The sequence below is a fragment of the Phoca vitulina genome, unplaced genomic scaffold, assembly GCF_004348235.1.
Source record: "Phoca vitulina isolate PV1807 unplaced genomic scaffold, GSC_HSeal_1.0 scaffold2, whole genome shotgun sequence".
Lineage (NCBI taxonomy): Eukaryota > Metazoa > Chordata > Mammalia > Carnivora > Phocidae > Phoca > Phoca vitulina.
The window spans coordinates 26124333-26145228 of NW_022589705.1; the positions used below are offsets into that span (position 1 = coordinate 26124333).

The 20896-nt window shown below is 37.9% G+C and overlaps 1 protein-coding gene across 6 annotated transcripts in view; it reads left to right on the plus strand.

The window, feature by feature from the left end:
* HFM1 (helicase for meiosis 1) overlaps positions 1-20896 on the plus strand; it is a 112658-nt gene that overhangs the window by 76072 nt on the left and 15690 nt on the right. For all 6 annotated transcript variants that reach the window (XM_032423989.1, XM_032424006.1, XM_032423976.1 and 3 more), the window contains 2 exons: positions 17980-18060; positions 18376-18491. In XM_032423989.1, coding sequence (XP_032279880.1) covers positions 17980-18060; positions 18376-18491 — 197 coding nt within the window. The remainder of the gene's footprint in view (positions 1-17979; positions 18061-18375; positions 18492-20896) is intronic.

A 20896-nucleotide genomic window follows, 5' to 3' on the forward strand; every position in this document is an offset into this window, starting at 1 on the left:
AACTTACCCAAATTTTTCAGAGAATGGAGAAGGAAAGAATAGTCTACTGATGTAATTTTTTTGAACAGAACCAACATGGGGATCTTGATTTCAAAACCTGACAAAGACATTAAAAGAAAGGGAAATTATTCACCAGTGTACCTCATGGAAGTAGATCCAGAAGTTCATAACAAAATATTAGCAAGTAGAATCTGGCCATATATTTAAAAAGCATACTACAGTACAATTAAGTATGGCTTATTCCATGTATGCAAGAGTGCCTTAGCATTCAAAGATGGATCAATGTATTTCACTACATTAACAGGAAAAAAAAAAAGAAAACCATGTGATCCTCTTGATAGAGGTCAAAGAAGTTTGACAGAAATTTAGTGTTCATTTTTTATTAAATATATATATATATATATATATAAAACAAATGTCATGCACAGTGGTGAAATCATTTAAAAACTTTCCCATTTAGATGGAGAATGATACAAGAATGTCTCTATTACTATACCTATTTAACATTGTGCTAGAAGTCCTAGTCAGGGGCGCCTGGGTGGCTCAGTCGTTAAGCGTCTGCCTTCGGCTCGGGTCATGATCCCAGGGTCCTGGGATCGAGCCCACATTGGGCTTCCTGCTCAGCGGGAAGCCTGCTTCTCCCTCTCCCACTCCCCCTGCTTGTGTTCCTGCTCTCGCTATCTCTCTCTCTCTGTCAAATAAAAAAAAAAAAAATCTAGAAGTCCTAGTCAGTACAATTATATAATAAAAAGAAAGAAAAGTGATAAGGATTGGGAAGAAAGAAATAAGCTCTCATTACTTGAAAGCAACATGATTACAGGGACACCTGGGTGGCTCAGTCAGTTAAGCGTCTGCCTTTGGCTCAGGTCATAATCCCAGGGTCCTGGGATCAAGTCCTGCATCGGACTCCTTGCTCCTTGCCTGCTTCTCCCTCTCCCTCTGCCTCCCTTTCGCCCTGCTTATGCTCGTTCTCTCTCTCTCTCTCTCTGTCAAATAAATAAATAAAAATCTAAAAAAAAGAAAGAAAGCAACATGATTATATAACTAGAAAATCCAAAAAACTCTATAGACACATTGTTAGAATTAATATATAAATTTAGAAATATCGCTGGATACAGAGTCAATATAAAAAAACTACAATAGTACTAAAAAGAATAGAATATTTAAGGATACATTTAATAAAATTAGTGCAAGATGTGAACACAGGAAACTACAAAACACCACTGAGAGAAATTAAAGAAGACATAAATGAAAGATATCCTATTATAAATCTTAATATTGTTAAGGTGGCAACATTTTCCAAATCAATCCACAGATTCAATGCAATCTATCAAAATCCTAGCTCTGCTTTTGGCAGAAATTCACAAGCTGATTTTAAAATTCATATGGGAGGAGGGAGGCAAGATGGTGAAAGAGTAGGGGACCTCGTTTCATCTGGTCCCTTGAATATAGCTAGATAACTATCATACCATTCTGAACACTTATGAATTCAACCTGAGATGTAAGAAAAGAATTGCTGGAATTCTACAAATAGAAGAGCAACCACTTTTTGCAAGGTAGGAGGTGCAGAGAAGTGAATCCGAGGGGATGTATCAGACGATAAATGGCAGGGGGAGGGAGCCTCCATAAGCCAGCTACTGGAAGTTGATACAGTCCCACAGTGCAAAATCGGAACCTTTAGAAGTCTGCTCCAGTGAGAGACATCCCTGCCTGATTGGTGCTCAGTTGGTGAAGTGGGGCAGAATTCTAGGTGGGACAGTGTGGTCTCAGGATCCTCGGGGTCACAGAAAGAATGGGGGTGCCTGAGCCAGCAGAGTTCCCAAGCACTGAAGTAGGGAAACCAGTTATGGTCAGTGAGCCCAGGAGGGGGCTGTCAGTTCTGTTTGCCATGAACTGAACCACAGCACAAAAGGGCAGAAATGCTACCACCCCTGCCTTCCCCTGGGAGGATCAGTGCAGACGTGCACTGCAGGAGCCTGCAGAGTTTGGCACACACAAAAGTGAAAACTGCTTATTCCTGAGGGTTTACTGAAGAGAGGGAGCTGTGATCTTTTAGCTCTGGGGCTGGAGATCAGGGCCTGGCCACTTTTCTTTTCATCCTCTAAAGAGGCATAGAAAGCCTTCGGGGAACAAAAGCTACATAGAGCAACCAGAAGCAGCTTACACTGAGCCTGGCCCCCTGGCAAGGGGTGGTGCAACTCCGCCCAGGCAAAGACACCTGAGAATCAGCGCAGCAGGACCTTGTCCCCAGAAGACCACCTGGAACAACAAGCCAACACCAAGTTTGCAGAGTGCACAGGACTGCAAAACTCCAGCACTAGGGGAAAATAGTATATAGAATTCAAGGGTTTTTTCTCATGATTCATTTATCTTTCAGTTTATAATTTTCTTTTTCTTTTTTTCTTTTCAACTAGTTTCTTATATCAACTCTGTTTTTAAGTCTTTTTTGACTTTCATTTTTACATTTACACATTATAGGTATATTTTTCATTTTTGGCTTCCTTTCACTGTATTCAATTTTATTTTATATCAGTTTTGCTTTCTTTACAATTTTGGGATTTAGTGTCTTCTAACAAACAGACCAAGATATACCCAGGACCAAGTGGATCACCCTGTTTTGTCCACCTGGGAGATTATATTCTCTCCCCCCTCTTTTTAGTTTTTTCTTTTTCTTTTTTGGTTTCTGACCTCTACAGATTTGTCTAATGTATATTTTGCTTGGATTGTGGTTGATATTTTTTATTTTGTTCTCTCGTTCTCTATTCTTCTCTGGGCAAAATGACTAGGAGGAGGAATTCACAGCAAAAGAAAGAACCAGAGGTAATACTCTCTGCCACAGATCTAATTGATATGGATATAAGTAAAATGTCAGACCTGGAATTCAGGATAATGATTATAAAGCTACTAGCTGGGCTTAAAAGACATTAGAGAATCTCTTAGTGCAGATATAAAATCTAATCAGCCTGAAATTAAAAATGCTTTAACTGAGATGCAGTCTAAATTGGATGCTCTAACAGCTAGGGTAAATAAGGCAGAAGAGAGTCAGTGACATAGAAGACAAGTTGATAGAAAGGAAAGAAGCTGAAGAAAAGAGAGAAAAACAACTAATGGACCATGAGAGGAGGCTTTGAGAAATCAGTGATACCATAAAGCAAAACAATTTTAGAATTATTGGGGTCCCAGAGGAAGAAAAAAGAGAGAGGGACAGAGGTATATTTGAGCAAATCATAGCTGAGAACTTCTCTAATCTGGGGAAGGAAACAGGCATTCAAGTCCAGGAGGTAGAGAGGACTCCCCTCAAAATCAATAAAAATAGATCAACACCCTGACATATAATAGTGAAGCTTGCAAATTTCATGGGGTGCCTGGGTGGCTCAGTTGTTAAACGTCTGCCTTCGGCTCAGGTCATGATCCCAGGGTCCTGGGATCGAGCCCCGCATCGGGCTCCCTGCTCCACGGGAAGCCTGCTTCTCCCTCTCCCACTCCCCCAGCTTGTGTTCCCTTTCTCGCTATGTCTCTCTCTGTCAAATAAATAAAATCTTAAAAAAAAAAAAAAAGTGAAGCTTGCAAATTTCAGGGATAAAGAGAAAGTCCTGAAAGCAGCTCAAGACAAGAGGTTCTTAACCTACAGGGGTAGGAACATTAGGCTGGCAGGCCTATCCACAGAGACCTGGCAGGCCAGAAAGGGTTGACATGATATATTCAGGGTACTTAATAAGAAAAACATGCAGCTAAGAATACTTTATCCAGCAAGGCTGTCATTCAGAATTGAAGGAGAGAATAAAGAGCTTCCAGGACAAACAGAAACTAAAACATTTGTGATCACTAAACCAGCCCTGCAAGAAATATTAAAGGGGATCTTGTAAGTGAAGAGAGAGCCCAAAAGTAGCATAGACAAGAAAGAAACAGAGACAATCTACAGAAACAGGGACTTTACAGGTAATACAATGGCACTAAATTCATATTTTTCATTAGTTACCCTGAATGTAAATGGGCTAAATGCTCCAATCAAAAGACACAGGTATCAGATTGGATAAAAAAGCAAGACTCATCCATATGCTGTCTACAAGAGACTCATTTTAGACCTAAAGACACCTTCAGATTGAAAGTGAGGGGGTGGAGAACCATTTATCATGCTAATGAACATCCAAAGAAAGCTGGGGTAGCATTCCTTATATCAGACAAATTAGATACTAACCAAAGACTGTAATAAGGGATGAAGAGGGACATTATATCATACCTAAAGGGTCCATCCAACAAAAAGATCTAATAATCATAAACATTTATGCTCCTAACTTGGGAGCAGCCAATTATATAAACCAATAAATAACCAAATTAAAGAAACACATCAATAATAATACAGTAATAGTAATAGGGACTTCAACACCCCACTCACAGCAATGGACAGATCATTTAAGCAGAAGATCAACAAGGAAACAAGGGCTTTGAATGACACACTGGACCAGGTGGACTTCACAGATATATACAGAGCATTCCATCTTAAAACAACAGAATACACATTCTTCTCGAGTGCACATGGAACATTCTCCAGAATAGATCCCATACTGGGTCACAAATCAGGTCTCAACTCGTACCAAAAGATGGGGATCATTCTCTTCATATTTTTGGACCACAATGCTTTGAAACTTGAACTCAGTCACAAGAGGAAATTTGGCAGGAATTCAAACACTTGGAGGTTAAAGAGCATCCTACTAAAGAATGAATGGTTCAACCAGGAAATTAAAGAAGAATTTAAAAAATTCATGGAAACAAATGAAAATGAAAACACAACCTTTCAAAACCTTTGGGATACAGCAAAAGCAGTCCTAAGAGGGAAGTACATAGCAATACAAGCCTTTCTCAAAAAATTAGAAAAGCCTCAAATACACAAGCTAACCTTACACCTAAAGGAGCTGGAGAAGGAACAGCAAATAAAGCCTAAACCAAGTAGGAGAAAAGAAATAATAGATTAAGTAGAAATCAATGAAATAGAAACCAAAAGAACAGTAGAACAGATCAATGAAACTTGAAGCTGGCTCTTTGAAAGAATTAATAAGATCAATAGCCAGACTTATCAAAAAGAAAAGAGAAAGGACCCAAAGTAATTAAATCATGAATGAAAGAGGAGACATCGCCACCAACACCAAGGAAATACAAACAATTTTAAGAACGTGTTATGAGCAACTATATGCCAACAAATTAGGCAATCTGGAAGAAATGGATGCATTCCTAGAAACTTAAAAACGGAAACAGGAAGAAACAGAAAATTGAACAGACCCATAATCGGCAAGGAAATTGAAGCAGTAATCAAAAATTTCCCAACAAACAAGAGTCCAGGGCTAGATGGCTTCCCAGGGGAATTCTACCAAACATTTAAAAAACTACTACCTATTCTTCTGAAGCTGTTTCAAAAAAAATAGAAAGGGATGGAAAACTTCCAGACTCATTCTATGAGGCCAGCATTACCTTTTTTTTTTTTTTTTTTAATTCCAGGCCAGCATTACCTTGATCCCAAAACCAGACAAAGAGCCCACCAAAAAGGAGAATTACAGACCAATATCCCTGATGAACGTGGATGCAAAAATTCTCACCAAGATACTAGCCAATAGGATCCAATAGTATATTAAAAGGATTATTCATCATGACCAAGTGGGATTTATTTCTGGGCTGCAAGGATGATTCAACATTCACAAATCAATCAGCATGATACATCACATTAATTAAAAAAAGGACAAAAACCATATGATCCTCTTAACTGATGCAGAAAAAGCATTTGAGAAAATACAGCATCCTTTCTTGATTAAAATTCTCCACAGTGTAGAGTTAGAAGGAACATACTTCAATATCATAAAAGCCACATACAAAAAGCCCACAACAATTGACATTCTCAATGGGGAAAAACTGAGAGCTTTTCCCCTAAGGTCAGGAACACAACCAGTGCCCACTCTCACCCCTGTTGTTCAACATATATTACTAGCCTCAGCAATCAGATAACAAAAAGAAATAAAAAGCATTCAAATTGGCAAAGAATAAGTCAAATTCTAACTCTTTGCAGATGACATGATACTTTATGTGGAAAACCCGAAAGACTCCACCCCAAAATTACTAGAACTCATACAGGAATTCAGCAACGTGGCAGGATATAAAATCAGTGCACAGAAATCAGTTGCATTTCTATACACTAACAATGAGACAGAAGAAAGAGAAATTAAGGAATCGATCCCATTTACAACTGCACCAAAAACTATAAGATACATAAGAATGAACCAAACCAAAGAGGTAAAGGACCTGTACTCTAAAAACTAGAGAACACTTATGAAAGAAATTGAGGGAGACACAAAGAAATGGAAAAACATTCCACACTCATGAACTGGAAGAATAAATATTGTTAAAATGTCTATGCTACCCAGAGCAATATACACATTCAATGCAATCCCTATCAAAATACCATCAACATTTTACACAGAGCTGGAACAAATAATCCTAAAATTTGTATGGAACCAGAAAAGACCCCGAATAGCCAGAGGAATGTTGATAAAGAAAACCAAAGCTGGTGGCATCACAATGCCAGACTTCAAGCTCTATTACAAAGCTGTAATCATCAAGACAGTATGGTCCTGGCACAAAAACAGACACATAGATCAATGGAACAGAATAGAGAGCCCAGAAATGGACCCTCAACTCTATGGTCAACTGATTTTTGACAAAGCAGGAAAGAATATCCAATGGAAAAAGGACAGTCTTTTCAATAAATGGTGTTGGGAAAATTGAACAGCCACATACAAAAGAATGAAACTGGACCATTTTCTTACACCGTGCACAAAGATAAATTCAAAATGGATGAAAGACCTAAATGTGAGACAGGAATCCATCAAGATCCTAGAGGAGAACACAGGCAGCAGTCTCTTCAACCTTGGCCACAGCAACTTCTTGCTAGACACATCTCCAAAGGCAAGGGAAACAAAAGCAAAAAATGAACTATTGGGAATTCATTAAGATAAAAAGCTTCTGCACAGCAAAGGAAACAGTCAACAAAACTAAAAGGAAACCTACGGAATGGGAGAAGATATTTGCAAATGACATACCAAATAAAGGGCTAGTGTCCAAGATCTATAAAGAATTTATCAAACTCAACACCCAAAAAACAAATAATCCAGTTGAGAAATGGGCAGAAGACATGAACAGACATTTCTCCAAAGAAGACATACAAATGGCCAACAGACACATGAAAAATGCTCCACATCTCTTGGCATCAGGGTAATACAAATCAAAACCACAATAAAATATCACCTCATACTGGTCAGAATGGCTAAAATTAACAAGACAGGAAACAACAAATTTTGGTGAGGATGCGTAGAAAGGGAGACCCTCTTACACTGTTGGTGGGAATGCAAGCTGGTACAGCCACTCAGGAAAAGAGTATGGATGTTCCTCAAGAAGTTAAAAATAGAGCTACCCTAAGACCCAGCAATTGCACTACTGGGTATTTACCCCAAAGATACAAATGTAGTGATCTGAAAGGGCACCTGCACCCCAATGTTGATAGCAGCAATGTCCACAATAGCTAAACTGTGGAAAGAACGGAGGTGTCCATCAACAGATGAATGGATAAAGAACAAGTGATATATATATATATATATATACAACAGAATATTACTCAGCCATCAGAAAGGATGAATACTTACCATATACATCAATATGGATGGAACTGGAGGGTATTATGCTGAGCAAAATAGGTCAATCAGAGAAAGACAATAATCATGGTTTCACTCCTATGTGGAATATAAGAAAGAGTGCAGAGGATCATAGGGGAAGGGAGGGAAAACTGAATGGGAAGTCATCAGAGAGGGAGAAAAACCATGAAAGACTCTTAACTATAGGAAACAAACTGAGGGTTGGTGGAGGGGAGGTGGTTGGGGGGATAGGGTAATTGGGTGATAAGCATTAAGGAGGGCACATGGTGTGATGAGCAGTGGGTGTTATAAGCACCTGATGAATTACTGAACACTACATCTGAAACTAATGATGTACTATATGTTGGCTAATTGAATTTAAACAAATAAATAAAATTCATATGGGAATGTAAGGGATCTGAATTAGCCAATCAGTCTTGAAAAAAAAGAAGAACAAAGATAGAGGACTCACAATTCCTGATTTCAAAACTTATTACAAAGCCACGGTAGTCAAAACAGTGTGGTACTGGCATAATAATAGCCTATAGATCAACGGAATATATTTGAGAGTACAGAAAAAATCCCATACATCTGTGGTCAGTTGATTTGGGACAAAGATGTTAAAACAATTCGGGGGGGGGAAAGAATAGCCTTTCAACAAATAGGGCTGGACAACTGGATAGTCAGTTGAATTAATTATATCATAATTACTTCATACCATATATGGTATTACTTCATACCATAAATACTTCATACCATATGTAAAAATTAACTCAAAATTTGTTAAAGACCTAAAAGTAGGAGTTAAAACTGTAATATTCTTAGAAAAAAACATGGGTTTACATCTCCATGACCTTGGGTTAGGCAATGGTTTCTTAGGTATGACACCTAAAGCTCAAGCAACTAAAAAAAAAGATGAATTGGACTTCATCAAGATTAAAAACTTTTGGGGGCACCTGGGTGGCTTAGTCGGTTAAGCGTCTGCCTTCGGCTCAGGTCATGATCCCAGGATCCTGGGATCAAGTCCCACATTGGGCTCCTTGCTCGGCAGAGAGCCTGCTTCTCCCTCTGCTTGCCGCTCTCCCTGCTTGTGCACTCTTTCTCTCTCTCTCTCTCTGACAAATAAAGTTCTTTTTAAAAAAAAAGATTAAAAACCTTTGTGCTTCAAGTAACACTATCAAGAAAGTGGAAAGGCAACCCAAAGAATGAGAGAAAATATTTGCAAATCACATATCTGATAAAGGACTAGTAGCTGGTATATATAAAGACGTTTTACAACTCAACAACAAAATAGCAAGGAGCCAAATTCAAACTGGTAAAAGGATATGAATAGACATTTTTGCAAGGAAGAACTACAGATGACCAATACACACATGAAAAGTTGCTCAACATCATTAATCAAGATAGAAATGCAAATCAAAACCACAGTGTGATACTACTTCCCACCCACTTTAGTAAAAAAGATGGACAATAGTATAAGTGTTGATGAGGATGTGGAGACATTGAAACCCTCATAGCACTGCTATGGGAATGCAAAATTGTGCAGCTGCTTTGGAAAACAGTTTGCCAGGTCCTCAAGAAGTTAAACATAGAATTACCATGTGACCCAGCAGTTCCTTTTCTGTGTTCATATCCAAAAGAATTGAAAACATACAAAAACTAGTATGTGAATGTTTATAACATCATTATTCATAATAGCCAAAAAATAGAAGCAACTGAAATGTTCACCAATGATGGAATGGATAAGTAAAATGTAGTATAACCATATAATGGAATATTCAGCCATAAAGAAGAATAAACAACTGATACATGGATGAACCCTGAAAATATTATGCTAATGAGAGAAGCCATTCACAAAAGGTCAGATATTGTTAGATTCCATTTATATGGAAAGTGTAGAATAGGCAAATTTATAGAGATGGGTGTAGGAAGGAAGATGCAGAGGCTGGGTGTAGGAAGAAATGAGTAACTACTAATAGGTATGTGATTTTTTTTTTAAAGTGATAATGTTCTGGAATTAGATACAGTGATGGTTACACAACCTTGGGAATATACTAAAAACCTACGAAACTGTACACTTTTTAAGAGGGTACATTTTATGGTATGAATTATATTTCAACTAAAAAATTTGAAAAGCAATAGTATTACTATATGCCAGCAAACAAAAAAGAGAGAGAAATCATTATTTTTAAAATGTCATTTACAATAGCATCAGAAATCAGTTTAAGAAAGACAATTTAGAATTGGAGCTGCACGAAGATAATATAAACTCAGAGCCATCAGCTGGCCATCCTTTACCACATGCAGAAAGGATCACAGACAGCTGAGTTTGGGAAGAGAAAACTAAAGCAGAGGTACAGAGAGGTGCAAAGGTGAGAATGCCAGAGCTGGGATTATGATGACTTCCCATTTCTTGGTTTCAGTCCCTTCTGATGCCTCGCTGAATTGCTGCTTTGGATTCTGTGACATATCTGTATTCATGTAACACATTTCCCCCCACTCACCAGCTGTTTTTGTTTAAAGTAGTTTGTTTGTTACTTAAAATTGTAATGAGAAGTTGGAATGTTTACTATACTTCCTGCTAGTATGAGCCTTTTATAAGAGCAAAAGTTCCCTACATATTTTGCACAATCCTGTGAAAATGGGTAAAAGATGCTTTCTATCAAATAATATTTTATTACACAGACACACACACACCCTTCACATACATATACATACAACCATTCCAAATCTTTTTTTTTTTTCAAATTTTTATTTAAATTCCAGTTAGTTAACATACCCTGCAATATTGCGTTCAGGAGTAGAATTCAGTGATTCGTCACTTACATACCACACCCAGTGCTCATCATAACAAGTATCCACCTTAATACCCATCACCTATGTAGCCCACGCCCACCTACCTCCCTCCATCAATCCTCAGTTCTCTATCATTAAGAGTCTCTTATGGTTTGTTTCCTTGTCTCTTTTTTTCCCCCTTCCATATGTTCATCTCTTTTGTTTCTTAAATTCCCCATATAAGTGAAATCATATGGTATTTGTCTTTCTCTGACTTACTTCTCTTAGCATAATACATTCTAGCTCCATCCACATCATTACAAATGGCAAGATTTCATTCTTTTTGATGGCTGAGTGATATTCCAGTGTATGTGTGTATGTGTGTGTGTGTGTGTGTGTGTATATATATATACACACACATACATATACCACATCTTCTTTATCCATTCATCAGTCGATGGACATGGGCACTTTCCAGATTTTGGCTATTCTTGATAATGCTGTTATAAACATTGGGATGCATGTACCCCTTCGAATCTGTATTTTTCAACCATCCCAAATCTTATGAACATTCCAATTATGTAATTCAGTTCTTATATGCAAATTCATATATCCCCAAATAAAGATACACAATTATACCTTTAAACATAACATACATATCCTATCTGCACCTTTCTCAATAAGTGACACAATGAAGGGGTCATAGATTTACCCTACTAAGTTTGTGACAACAAAATTTGGGCTTTTTCAAAACAACCCAAATTTCAATTTTTCTGACCTGCTGTCAGATCATGTTATTAAATGATACAAACATATTCAGTTCAGAGATTGCTAAATAATTGTTTCTCAATGTGCTTGCAAGTTCAACACATACTTTAGTATTATAATATCAAATTATGGGGCCATATATAAAAACAAAAGTATGCACCTTAATTTACATAATATAACTAAAAATTATTTTCATGCTTCTTGTGTTTGAAAACATTCTTTTAGCAATAGTTTCTCATCTATATAGTCCAATAGATAACATTTTTGTAAAATTTAAAGAAAAATATTTTTGCTATTTTTAAGGTATGACAATGTGAAAAGTACACTTTTTTGGTTGTAAAATATTTAAAATTTTTCAGGTCTATTCTTAATACATAAGGTTTAGACATTTAAACTTTTGGCCCTTTAAATAGATTCTCAGTAAGAAGTATGGACTTTGGGGGTGCCCAGTGGCTCAGCTGTTAAGCGTCTGCCTTCGGCTCAGGTTATGATCCCAGAGTCCTGGGATCAAGCCCCACATCGGGGTCTCTGCTAGGTGGGAAGTCTGCTTCTCCCTCTCCCACTCCCCCTGCTTGTGTTCCCTCTCTCTGTCAAATAAATAAAATCTTAAAAAAAAAAAAGTATGGACTTTAATTTGAAGAAAATTGATTTGACATTAGTAAATTCATTTGCATTTGCTGTGCCATTCTGAGTTGAAAATTTAGTATATTTGAAAAATGAAAAGATGAAAGAAATGCCTGAGCACTGTGGAAGTGTGCAGATTTAAATACTAGTCAAAACACAGTTTGGTTTTCTTTATACTTTTTGGTGTATTAAATGCATTAAATTGCAAAACCAAGGACTCCAATTCATTAGTGTTACCTTTTTCTTGATAAATAAATAACAAAGTGATACGATATTTGACAAAAAATTAAGAGGAGATGCTCTCTCATTTAAAAAGTAAAGTCATATGGGATGCCTGGGTGGCTCAGATGCTTAAGCTTCTGCCTTCAGCTCAGGTCATGATCCCAGGGTCCTGGGAGGGTGGCTCAGATGCTTAAGCTTTTGCCTTCAGCTCAGGTCATGATCCCAGGGTCCTGGGATCGAGCCCCACGTCTGGCTCCTGGCTCAGCAGGGAGCCTACTTCTCCCTCGCCCTCTGCCTCTCCCCCTGCTCATGCTCTCTCTCTCTCTCTATCTCTGTGTCTCGAATGAATAAATAAAATCGTTTAAAAAAATAAATAAATAAAAAGTAAAGTCATAAAGTGCATAAATCTGATTAACATAAATCAGGAACTGCAAGTCAAAGTAATATTCTTTTAGAAATACTAATCCCAGGGGTGCCTGGGTGGCTCAGTCAGTTAGTGTCCGACTCTTGATTTTGGCTCAGGTCATGATCCTGGGGTTGTGGTATTGAGTCCCAGAGTTGGGCTCCCCCCTCAGCAAAAGTTTTTTTTGGAGATTCTCACTTTCCCTCTCCCTCACCCCCCCCCGAAATAAAGAAATAAATCTTAAAAAAAAAAATTAACTTAAGTAGCTAGCTTATGCAGAGACCAATTATTTAAATTTATAATTAGGATGCAAGGCTAAGTGTGTCAGGGGTTATGTGCCTACTATTATCAGTTTTTCTTAGATTTTTTTTAAAGCAACCAACAGCTGCCCCACAGCCATTACTGACCCTGTTAAAGTAATTTTAAATATTTTCTTTAAATACAATTCTAGTTGACATTAATGAATTTATTTTACTTTAAATACTTAGAATTGGGGGCTTTAAAAACATGCAAATCTGTATGTGACAAAACTATGAAAATGTATGCATTTCAGATTATTGTAGTGATGGGAATATGGGATCTATTAACTTTAAATTATACCTAAGAGTACAGCTTAGGTCAATTTTCTTTGAGAACCTAATTTTTCCAATTATCAATCTCTGTAAGCTTATATTTGTTAATAAGACAAATTCAGACAATTCTCAGGATATGGGAAGTGGGGTGAGGATGGGGGAGCACTTATAAGTACCATTTCTAACAGAAATAAAAAGTTTTTGTCACTTAGGTAATTAATATCCATATGCTAATATTCTATAAACAAACTTGTATACAGCCTTCATTCCCAACAAGACTTGCCAACTCTGCCTTGAAATTTGTGGAAGTCTCCAGAATCTCTAAAATTCAACTCCAGGTGGTAGGTAGTTTTCAACCACTGGGAATAAATGTGTGTAGTCATTGTGCGCCATCTTGTGGTGATGTTTAGAAATGCATCTATTAGGAATTGGATTAGGGAACAAAGCAATTCCTTATCCCTTACTGCAAAACAAAAACCTACAAGGCATTTTCCCCTCGTCTTCCCATCCCCAAATCCTCTGATTCCCTAAATAAATTAAATGCATTATTTGGGGGGAGAATTAAGGTAGCTAGTGTAACTAGGGAGGCGGGGTGGTTGAGAGATCAGGCTCTGGAATTAGACTACCTTAAGTTAGAATCTCAGATTTGCTATTTCTTATCTGGATAGTCTTGATTCTCTGGAATTAGACAAGGAGACAGAAAATATAAGAGATAAAGGGAAACCTAGGAGTCTGATAGCTGACTAATAAATGTTTCAGAAAGAGAGAACAAACAAATCAGAAGAAATAATTTAAGAAAATTTTCTACACTTAGAGATACAGATCTGCACATCAAAAAGGCTTAGTCCGTGCTAATTAAGATGAATGAAAGAATATCTACAAAGGAGGAATAATTGCAACATTTCAGAACATCATGGATAAAGAGAAAATCATAAATGCTTCCAAGGAACAAGAATTGAAATTGTGTTAATCTTTATCAGTAGCACTGGATGTTGTAGAAGACAATAGACTTAAAGTTCAGGGAAAATGATTTTCAACCCTGTGTTCTATACCCAGCCAAACTATTAAGTGTGAAAGTAAAGTAATTTTAATACATTCAAGGATTTAGAAAGTTGAACTCACACACATCTTTTCTGAAGCAGTTGCTTGAGTATGAGCACAATATAACAAAGCAATTAACCAAGAAAGAAAATGTCAAAGAATCCAAGAATAGTGGATTCACTCAAGAAGCTTAATGAAAGGAAGTTCGGGATGACAACTGTAGGAGAGGCCACATTACGTTAAGAGAAGGATGGAGGGCTCAAGAAAGGAAGTATCTATGAGGAGGGAATAAATAGGTGGTGTCTCCATGTATTTATTTTTGTCTCTGAAATATTAAATACACGTAAAGAAATTTAAGATAGTGCTAGACTAAAAGAAAGGCAGGAAAACTTCAGGGAAAATATAGCTGCTCAAGAAAGAAAAGCGCTTCACTTGATTCAGTATTAATATTTTAATTTTTTGTATAGCTCTCAAATCAGCCCATTCTCTGACTCTACTACTGTCATCACTCTAGATTGAGTTACCATCATTTTTTTTGCCTAGACTCCTCTGGTAGCCTTTTTTCAAAATGCAAATTTAATTATGTTCCTTCCTTGATTAAATCACTATAGTGTCTTCCCCTAGCTCTTAGAATAAAAGATCCAAATCATTAACATCCCTACTAGGTTCCATACTGTCTCGTGGTCAGGCAGTTCCTAAGCAGCAGTGAGATGGCAGCTGCTAGGTAGTCTTGCCTCACCTCTATAGAATTGGCTGGTAAGGACACAAGAGACCTAAATGGATCTAGATAGTTTATTACTTACATAGATGGCAAAACAAGATCAGCATGTTATCAGTTGCTTGCATTCCTAATCCCACAGGATAACACTGACCAGATAACACAAATAGTGGGTTGCTTTGTTTTTGAGGCATCAACTATAGGGTGCAACTAAGTGGTTTTATAGCCTGCATCTGTACCTTGGAAGAGGCAAGGTAGAAAGTCCAGTGCCTTACTGGAACCAGAGGCAGATGAGAAACTGCTTCATGGCAATGCCATGCAAGATAGGGAGCCTCTTGCAAGCTAAGGAGGCAGATGAGAAATGGCTTTTAGCACCTCCTCACAAGACTGCCTATCTTGACATGTCCCAAAGAGTATCAGAGGGCATTCTATAAATAGTTAAGTCTTGGATGTGGCCTATATAGAGACATGGAATTGCTAGGGTACCATGGTGGAGCCATTCTCCTACAAATATAGCCTGACCTTTCTCCACTAATTTCATCTTGTGTGCTCTCTCTTACTTGCTGAACATCAGCCACACTGACCTTTCAATTTCTTCGTTATGCCATGCTTTCCCTTGTCATAGAAATTTTGCATATGCCCCCTCTCTGCCTGAGGTACTCTTTCTCCTGCCTCTTTGCCTTCTTAATTCCCATTCTTTCTTTAGTCTTCAACTCAGTTGTTGCTTCTTAGGGAAACCTTCCAAGACATTCCTAACTAGAACAGTGCATCCAATTATCACATAGCATTGTGCTCCTCTCCTTCATAGCATTCTAAACAATTTTAATTTTATAGTTACTTGTATAATCCTTAAGTAATAATAGTAAAGATAATACATGCTCTAATATATTATTTTATCACTTAATTTGAAAATGCTTTCACATACTTAATTTCATTTTATCTTTTCATCTCTGTGAGGTGAACAAAACAGGTATTATTTTTAATCTGTTTTTTACAGATAAGAGCCCATATTAAAACTTATGTTTTCTTACTTTAGTTTAAAGTGCTCTGTACTTCACCATGTGTTTCTCATGTGAATATATAAGGCAGCATGCAGTGAGTAAGAGGGACAAAGAAAATGCCATAGGGGCTTAAAGAAGAGAGAAATCATTTCAGATGGGGTGATAGGGATAGATCTCCATGATAGAGGTACCATTTAAGGTGGCCTTGAAAGTTGATAAGCTTCTGATAGACAAAGAAGTGAGCGGCTTCTAAGACAAGACGTAATATCAAAGGTACAATCATAGAAAGTCTTGAGACTATTTGAATAATGGCAAGCAAATGTGTTTTTGTTTTTAAAGATTTTATTTATTTATTTATTTATTTACTTACTTACTTATTTATTTGACAGAGGAGAGGGGGAGAGAGAGAGCGTGTGCGCACAAGCAGGAGGAGAGGCAGGCAGAGGGAGAAGCAGACTCCCCACTGAGCAGGGAGCCCAATGTGGGGCTCCATCCCAGGCTGAGATCATGACCTGAGCCGAAAGCAGACGCTTAACCCACTGAGCAACCCAGACGCCCCAAGCAAATGTGTTTTGATGGATTAGGGTTACTATGGGTACCAGAAAGGGAGGCTAGAATTACATTGTGGAGGACTTTAAATATGAAATTAATTTGCTGGCACGGGAAGTAACTAACATTTCTAAGTGGGCAAATGATCTGACCAGAGTTGAACTTTAGGAGGACTAATTAAACAGCATGTAGAATAAATTGTAGCATGGTAGGACTTGACAAGGAGACCAGGTAACTGAGATGAAATTATGAACTAGGGCAAAAGACCACAGCTCTCGTAGAGCTGTGGGTTATCTCTGGGGGTTGGGAGGAGCTTATTTATAGGATTTTAGCTTGTGCTGGTGATTCTTAGCAGGGTTTAGGGAGGGCAGAGGTCAATTCTAGATTGGATACTTTAAAAAAGTGAAGTATTGGGTATTTTGGTGTATCTTATCTTGGAGATGGGAAGATTAAGGAAATAGTAGTCATTTGTGTTAACCAGAAGAGGGGGATGTTTAGTTATTTTTGTGGTTCTTGAGTGTCCTCTCCTCAAGTTTCAGAAATAATTACACAGTAGTCTTATTTCGATCTTTACTACTGTCACAGAATGGCCTTACTGAGTGTTGTTTATATTCTACCAAAGTTGTTTATATTCACTTGGGAACACTGTGGTTCATCCTGTCAGCTTCCAGCTGCCAGGGATGTTTCATTACTTTATCACTACCCAATACATTGATCTGCTTAGCCCCTAAGGCATCTAGCCAGTTGCCTCATAGGGTGAGCAGCCTTATCCGTTTACTCCAGGTGCTATACAAATATTATTGTTATCTAAATGTGCCATGTCTTGAAAAGAGTTGACTGAGCAACAGCACTGAAAATGAAGACTAAAGGACCAAAAAAGGTTATAAAGGTTTTCAAAGCTCTTCACTATCTCCAACATTTCTAGTTCACTTAAATCTACGCTCCAACAAAAATCAACTTATTTCTATTTCTACAGTTTATGGTTTGCTTCCTTTGAGTATATGCCCTCTACCTGGACCATCATGTCCAGATCCTATCTGTCAGTTTAGATGTCTCTCCCTTCCCCCATGTTACTAAGATCAAGAAAAAGTCTACTTAAAATATTATGAATGAAGAATAAATTATGTATTTGGATATTCTAGCTTGGGGGGTCAAGCTGGCAGCAATCTCTTTTTCCTGTGAATTCATATAGCAAATTTCTTATACCCCTAAAACACATATTTCTAATGTTTATTAAATATGTATGGTGTCCTAAGTGCTAGAAACTATCACTGATACCACCAAAATGCTGTGATGTTTGCTTCTTTCCAGGTTCTTCTTAAGTGTAAGTATAAAGCAGCAGGGAAGTTTCTTACTCTTACCTCATTCAAGATAAGAGTTACTGATATTCTGTGGTATTTGGCTCTATGTCAGAGAGGTGAAGAGAAGCTTATAGGTGGGTCGATGCTCCTTGTGAAGAGCTGGGATTGGGCTAATAGCTGGACAGGGACTAGCTGTTATCAGAAATATCACTTTAAAAATTACATATTAAATAGGCTAACATTTGAGGAAGTGAAAATCATAACTTTTTTGTACTGTATGAAAGGAAATAAACTGTAGTAAAAATAGGTTTGTTTTTCTTATATTAATTTAGGAATGACTGCTTGCAAAAAACCTGGGAACCGAGAATGTAATCATCACTGTAAGAATAAACATACATGTGGCCATGACTGCTGTGAGTTCCATAAAAGAAGTTTATTTCAGGTTTTAAAAATTGAAAGGCCTTTGAATAGTAATGACATCCTAATTACCTACGTATGATATTTATGTTATGCAGTTTATAACTCAAATAATTTTCTTTCTTTGTGGGTAACATGAAAAAAATTAGATTAGAAATTATGAAGATCTACCCCTGAAACTAATAATACTATATGTTAACTAAATTGAATTTAAATAAAAAATTCAAAAAAAAAGAAATTATGAAGAAACTTGGCTTTACATGAACACTACCTAAAGTTTCACTTAAAGAAGCGAGAATTTCTTTTCATAGGTAAAACTGGAGTTGCACAAAAGTCAGAAATGAAAGAGCCAACAATCTCTTCATATTTATCCGATTTAAGAAACAGGAATGCTGTTTCATCACTTCCTCCAGTTAAACGTCTCAAGGTTAGTTTTAATAACATTTAGCCCTTGTTCTGTAATCTAATGTATATGAATATTCCTTTATTCTGTGTATCAGTTAGGTATCCGAAGTGAACTTTAGTTACTTGAGGGCTTGCCTAGGAGTATGGCCATTTTTCAAAATGTTGTTTCTAAGGGAAAAGATACTTTAGTTCTTTTTTTTTTAAGATTTTATTTATTTATTTGAGAGAGAGTGAGAAAGAGCATGAGTAGGGGGAGGGGCAGAGGGAAAAGGAGAAGCAGACTCCCCGCTGAGCAGGGAGCCCTACATGGGGCTCAGTCCCAGGACCCTGGGATCACAACCTCAGCTGAAGGCAGCCACTTAACCGACTGAGCCACCCAGGTGCTCCAAGATACTGTAGTTCTTAATAATTAGTCTGTAAATCTACTTTTGGGACATAGTTCTACAGCCCCTTATTAGTCTTTTTTTTTTTTTTTTAACCAAAGAAGAAGGAAATGGAGAGGGATATGTAGTTTGGCTTGGTTCGGCAATTAAAACTAGACACGCTTGCCCTTTCCTGGTTCTGTCTGTGCTGGAGCGGTATGGAGAGTCTAAAGTTGATTTTGATTCATGTACCTAGATGAGTACTGAGCAAGAGGCTCCTTTCCAAGTCATGAAGGAATGGTTGTTCCTACCTTGATTAGCTGGTCACTAGCAGACTTATTCTAAGCCTATGTTATCATATCCAGGGCAAAATAATTGATCAGGCCACAGAAAAGAGGCAAGAAAATGGCAGTGTCTGCTTCTTTTCTAGGACTTTAGTAAGAATGAAGATTTTAAGTCATGAGGCTAAAACAAGGGGAATACTGGGAAACGAAGAGGTATGCACATTAAAACAGCCACCACCTTCTCTGAGATAATATTTTTTTAGTAGCCCAAGTTCTTCCTCCCTCCCCCCCCTTCCTTTCTTTCATCCTTCCTTCCTTCTTTCCTTCTCCATTCTGTATTATCCCCTCTTTCCTTCCATATTCATTTTTTTTAAGTTTATTTAATTGGGGCACCTGGGTGGCTCAGTCAGTTAAGTGTCCGGCTCTTGATTTTGGCTAAGGTCATGATCTCAGGGTTGTGAGATGGAGCCCCATGTTGGGCTCCACGCTGGGTGTGGAGCCTGCTTAAGATTCTTTCTCTCCCTCACCCTGTGCCCCTTCCCTCCCTTTCTCTCTCTCCCTCTCTTACTTTTTTTCTTTTTAAAGATTTTATTTATTTATTTGACAGAGAGAGAGAGAACAAAAGCAGGGGGAGCGGCAGGCAGAGGGAGAGGGAGAAGCAGGCTACCCGCGGAGCAGGGAGCCAGATGTGGGGCTCAATACCAGGATCCTGGGATCATGACCTGAGCCGAAGGCAGATGCCCAACTGACTGAGCCACCCAGGTGCCCCTCTCTCCCTCTCTTAAAAAAAGAAAGTTACTATTTTTAGTAATCTGTATACCCAAAGTAGGGCTCAAACCCACAACCCTGAGATCAAAAGTCTCATGCTCTTCCAACTGAGCCAACTGAGTACCCCCCTTCCATATTCATTGAGCACCAGCAATATGCTAAGTACTGTGATAGGTGCTAAGTTACAGCAGTGAATAAGACAGTTTTAGTCCCAATCCTCATACAGCTTATAGTTGGGTGAAGGATACAAATAACTAAATAGGCTTTTTCAATGTAGTATGATAGAGGATTCTGTGACAGAGGTGTAAGATAACTTGAACTTGGGTAGAAAGTGTACTCAGTCCACATTTGATAGGCCAGGAAAGGATTCCAAATAATCATGATTGAGACTTGAAGGATATCTAGGCATAAGCCAGGTATGGAGAGGTAGGCACTAGAGTAGTGGTGGAGACGGATAGAAAAGTATTCCAGACATAGAAAATATGAAGTGGTATAGAACTGAGAAAGAGAGAGAGCTTTTAAAACATTGAAGTTATACAGTGTGTCTGGAGTTCAATCACAAGTAAGGGAGTAGAGAGAGATGAGGCTGAAAAGGTAAGTAAGAGCTAGATAATGAAGGCCTTTTTGGTATTTTAAGGATTTAGACTTTATCCTGAAAGTATTGGGAAGCCACTGAAGGGCTTTAATCAGTGACATGATCAGAATTGCATTTTCTCAAGTTCACTCTGGATGCAATGTAGAGAATGGATTAGAGGATGATAGAAAAGGAACATAAGGGCTCATTAGGTGGGTTTTACAATAATCCAGGCAAGATGATGGTCTAGTTTAATGTAGTAGCAGTAGCAGTGGAAGGAAGTGGCTAGGTTTAAGACATTTTTCAGAGATAGAATCAACTACCCTGGTACTTAATTGCTTATGAAGGGTGAAGTAAAAGGAGTAAAGATGATGACCAGCTTTCTGAACTGAGCAAGTAGGAAAAAAGTGAGGCCTCACTAGGGTGGAAACTCCAAAGG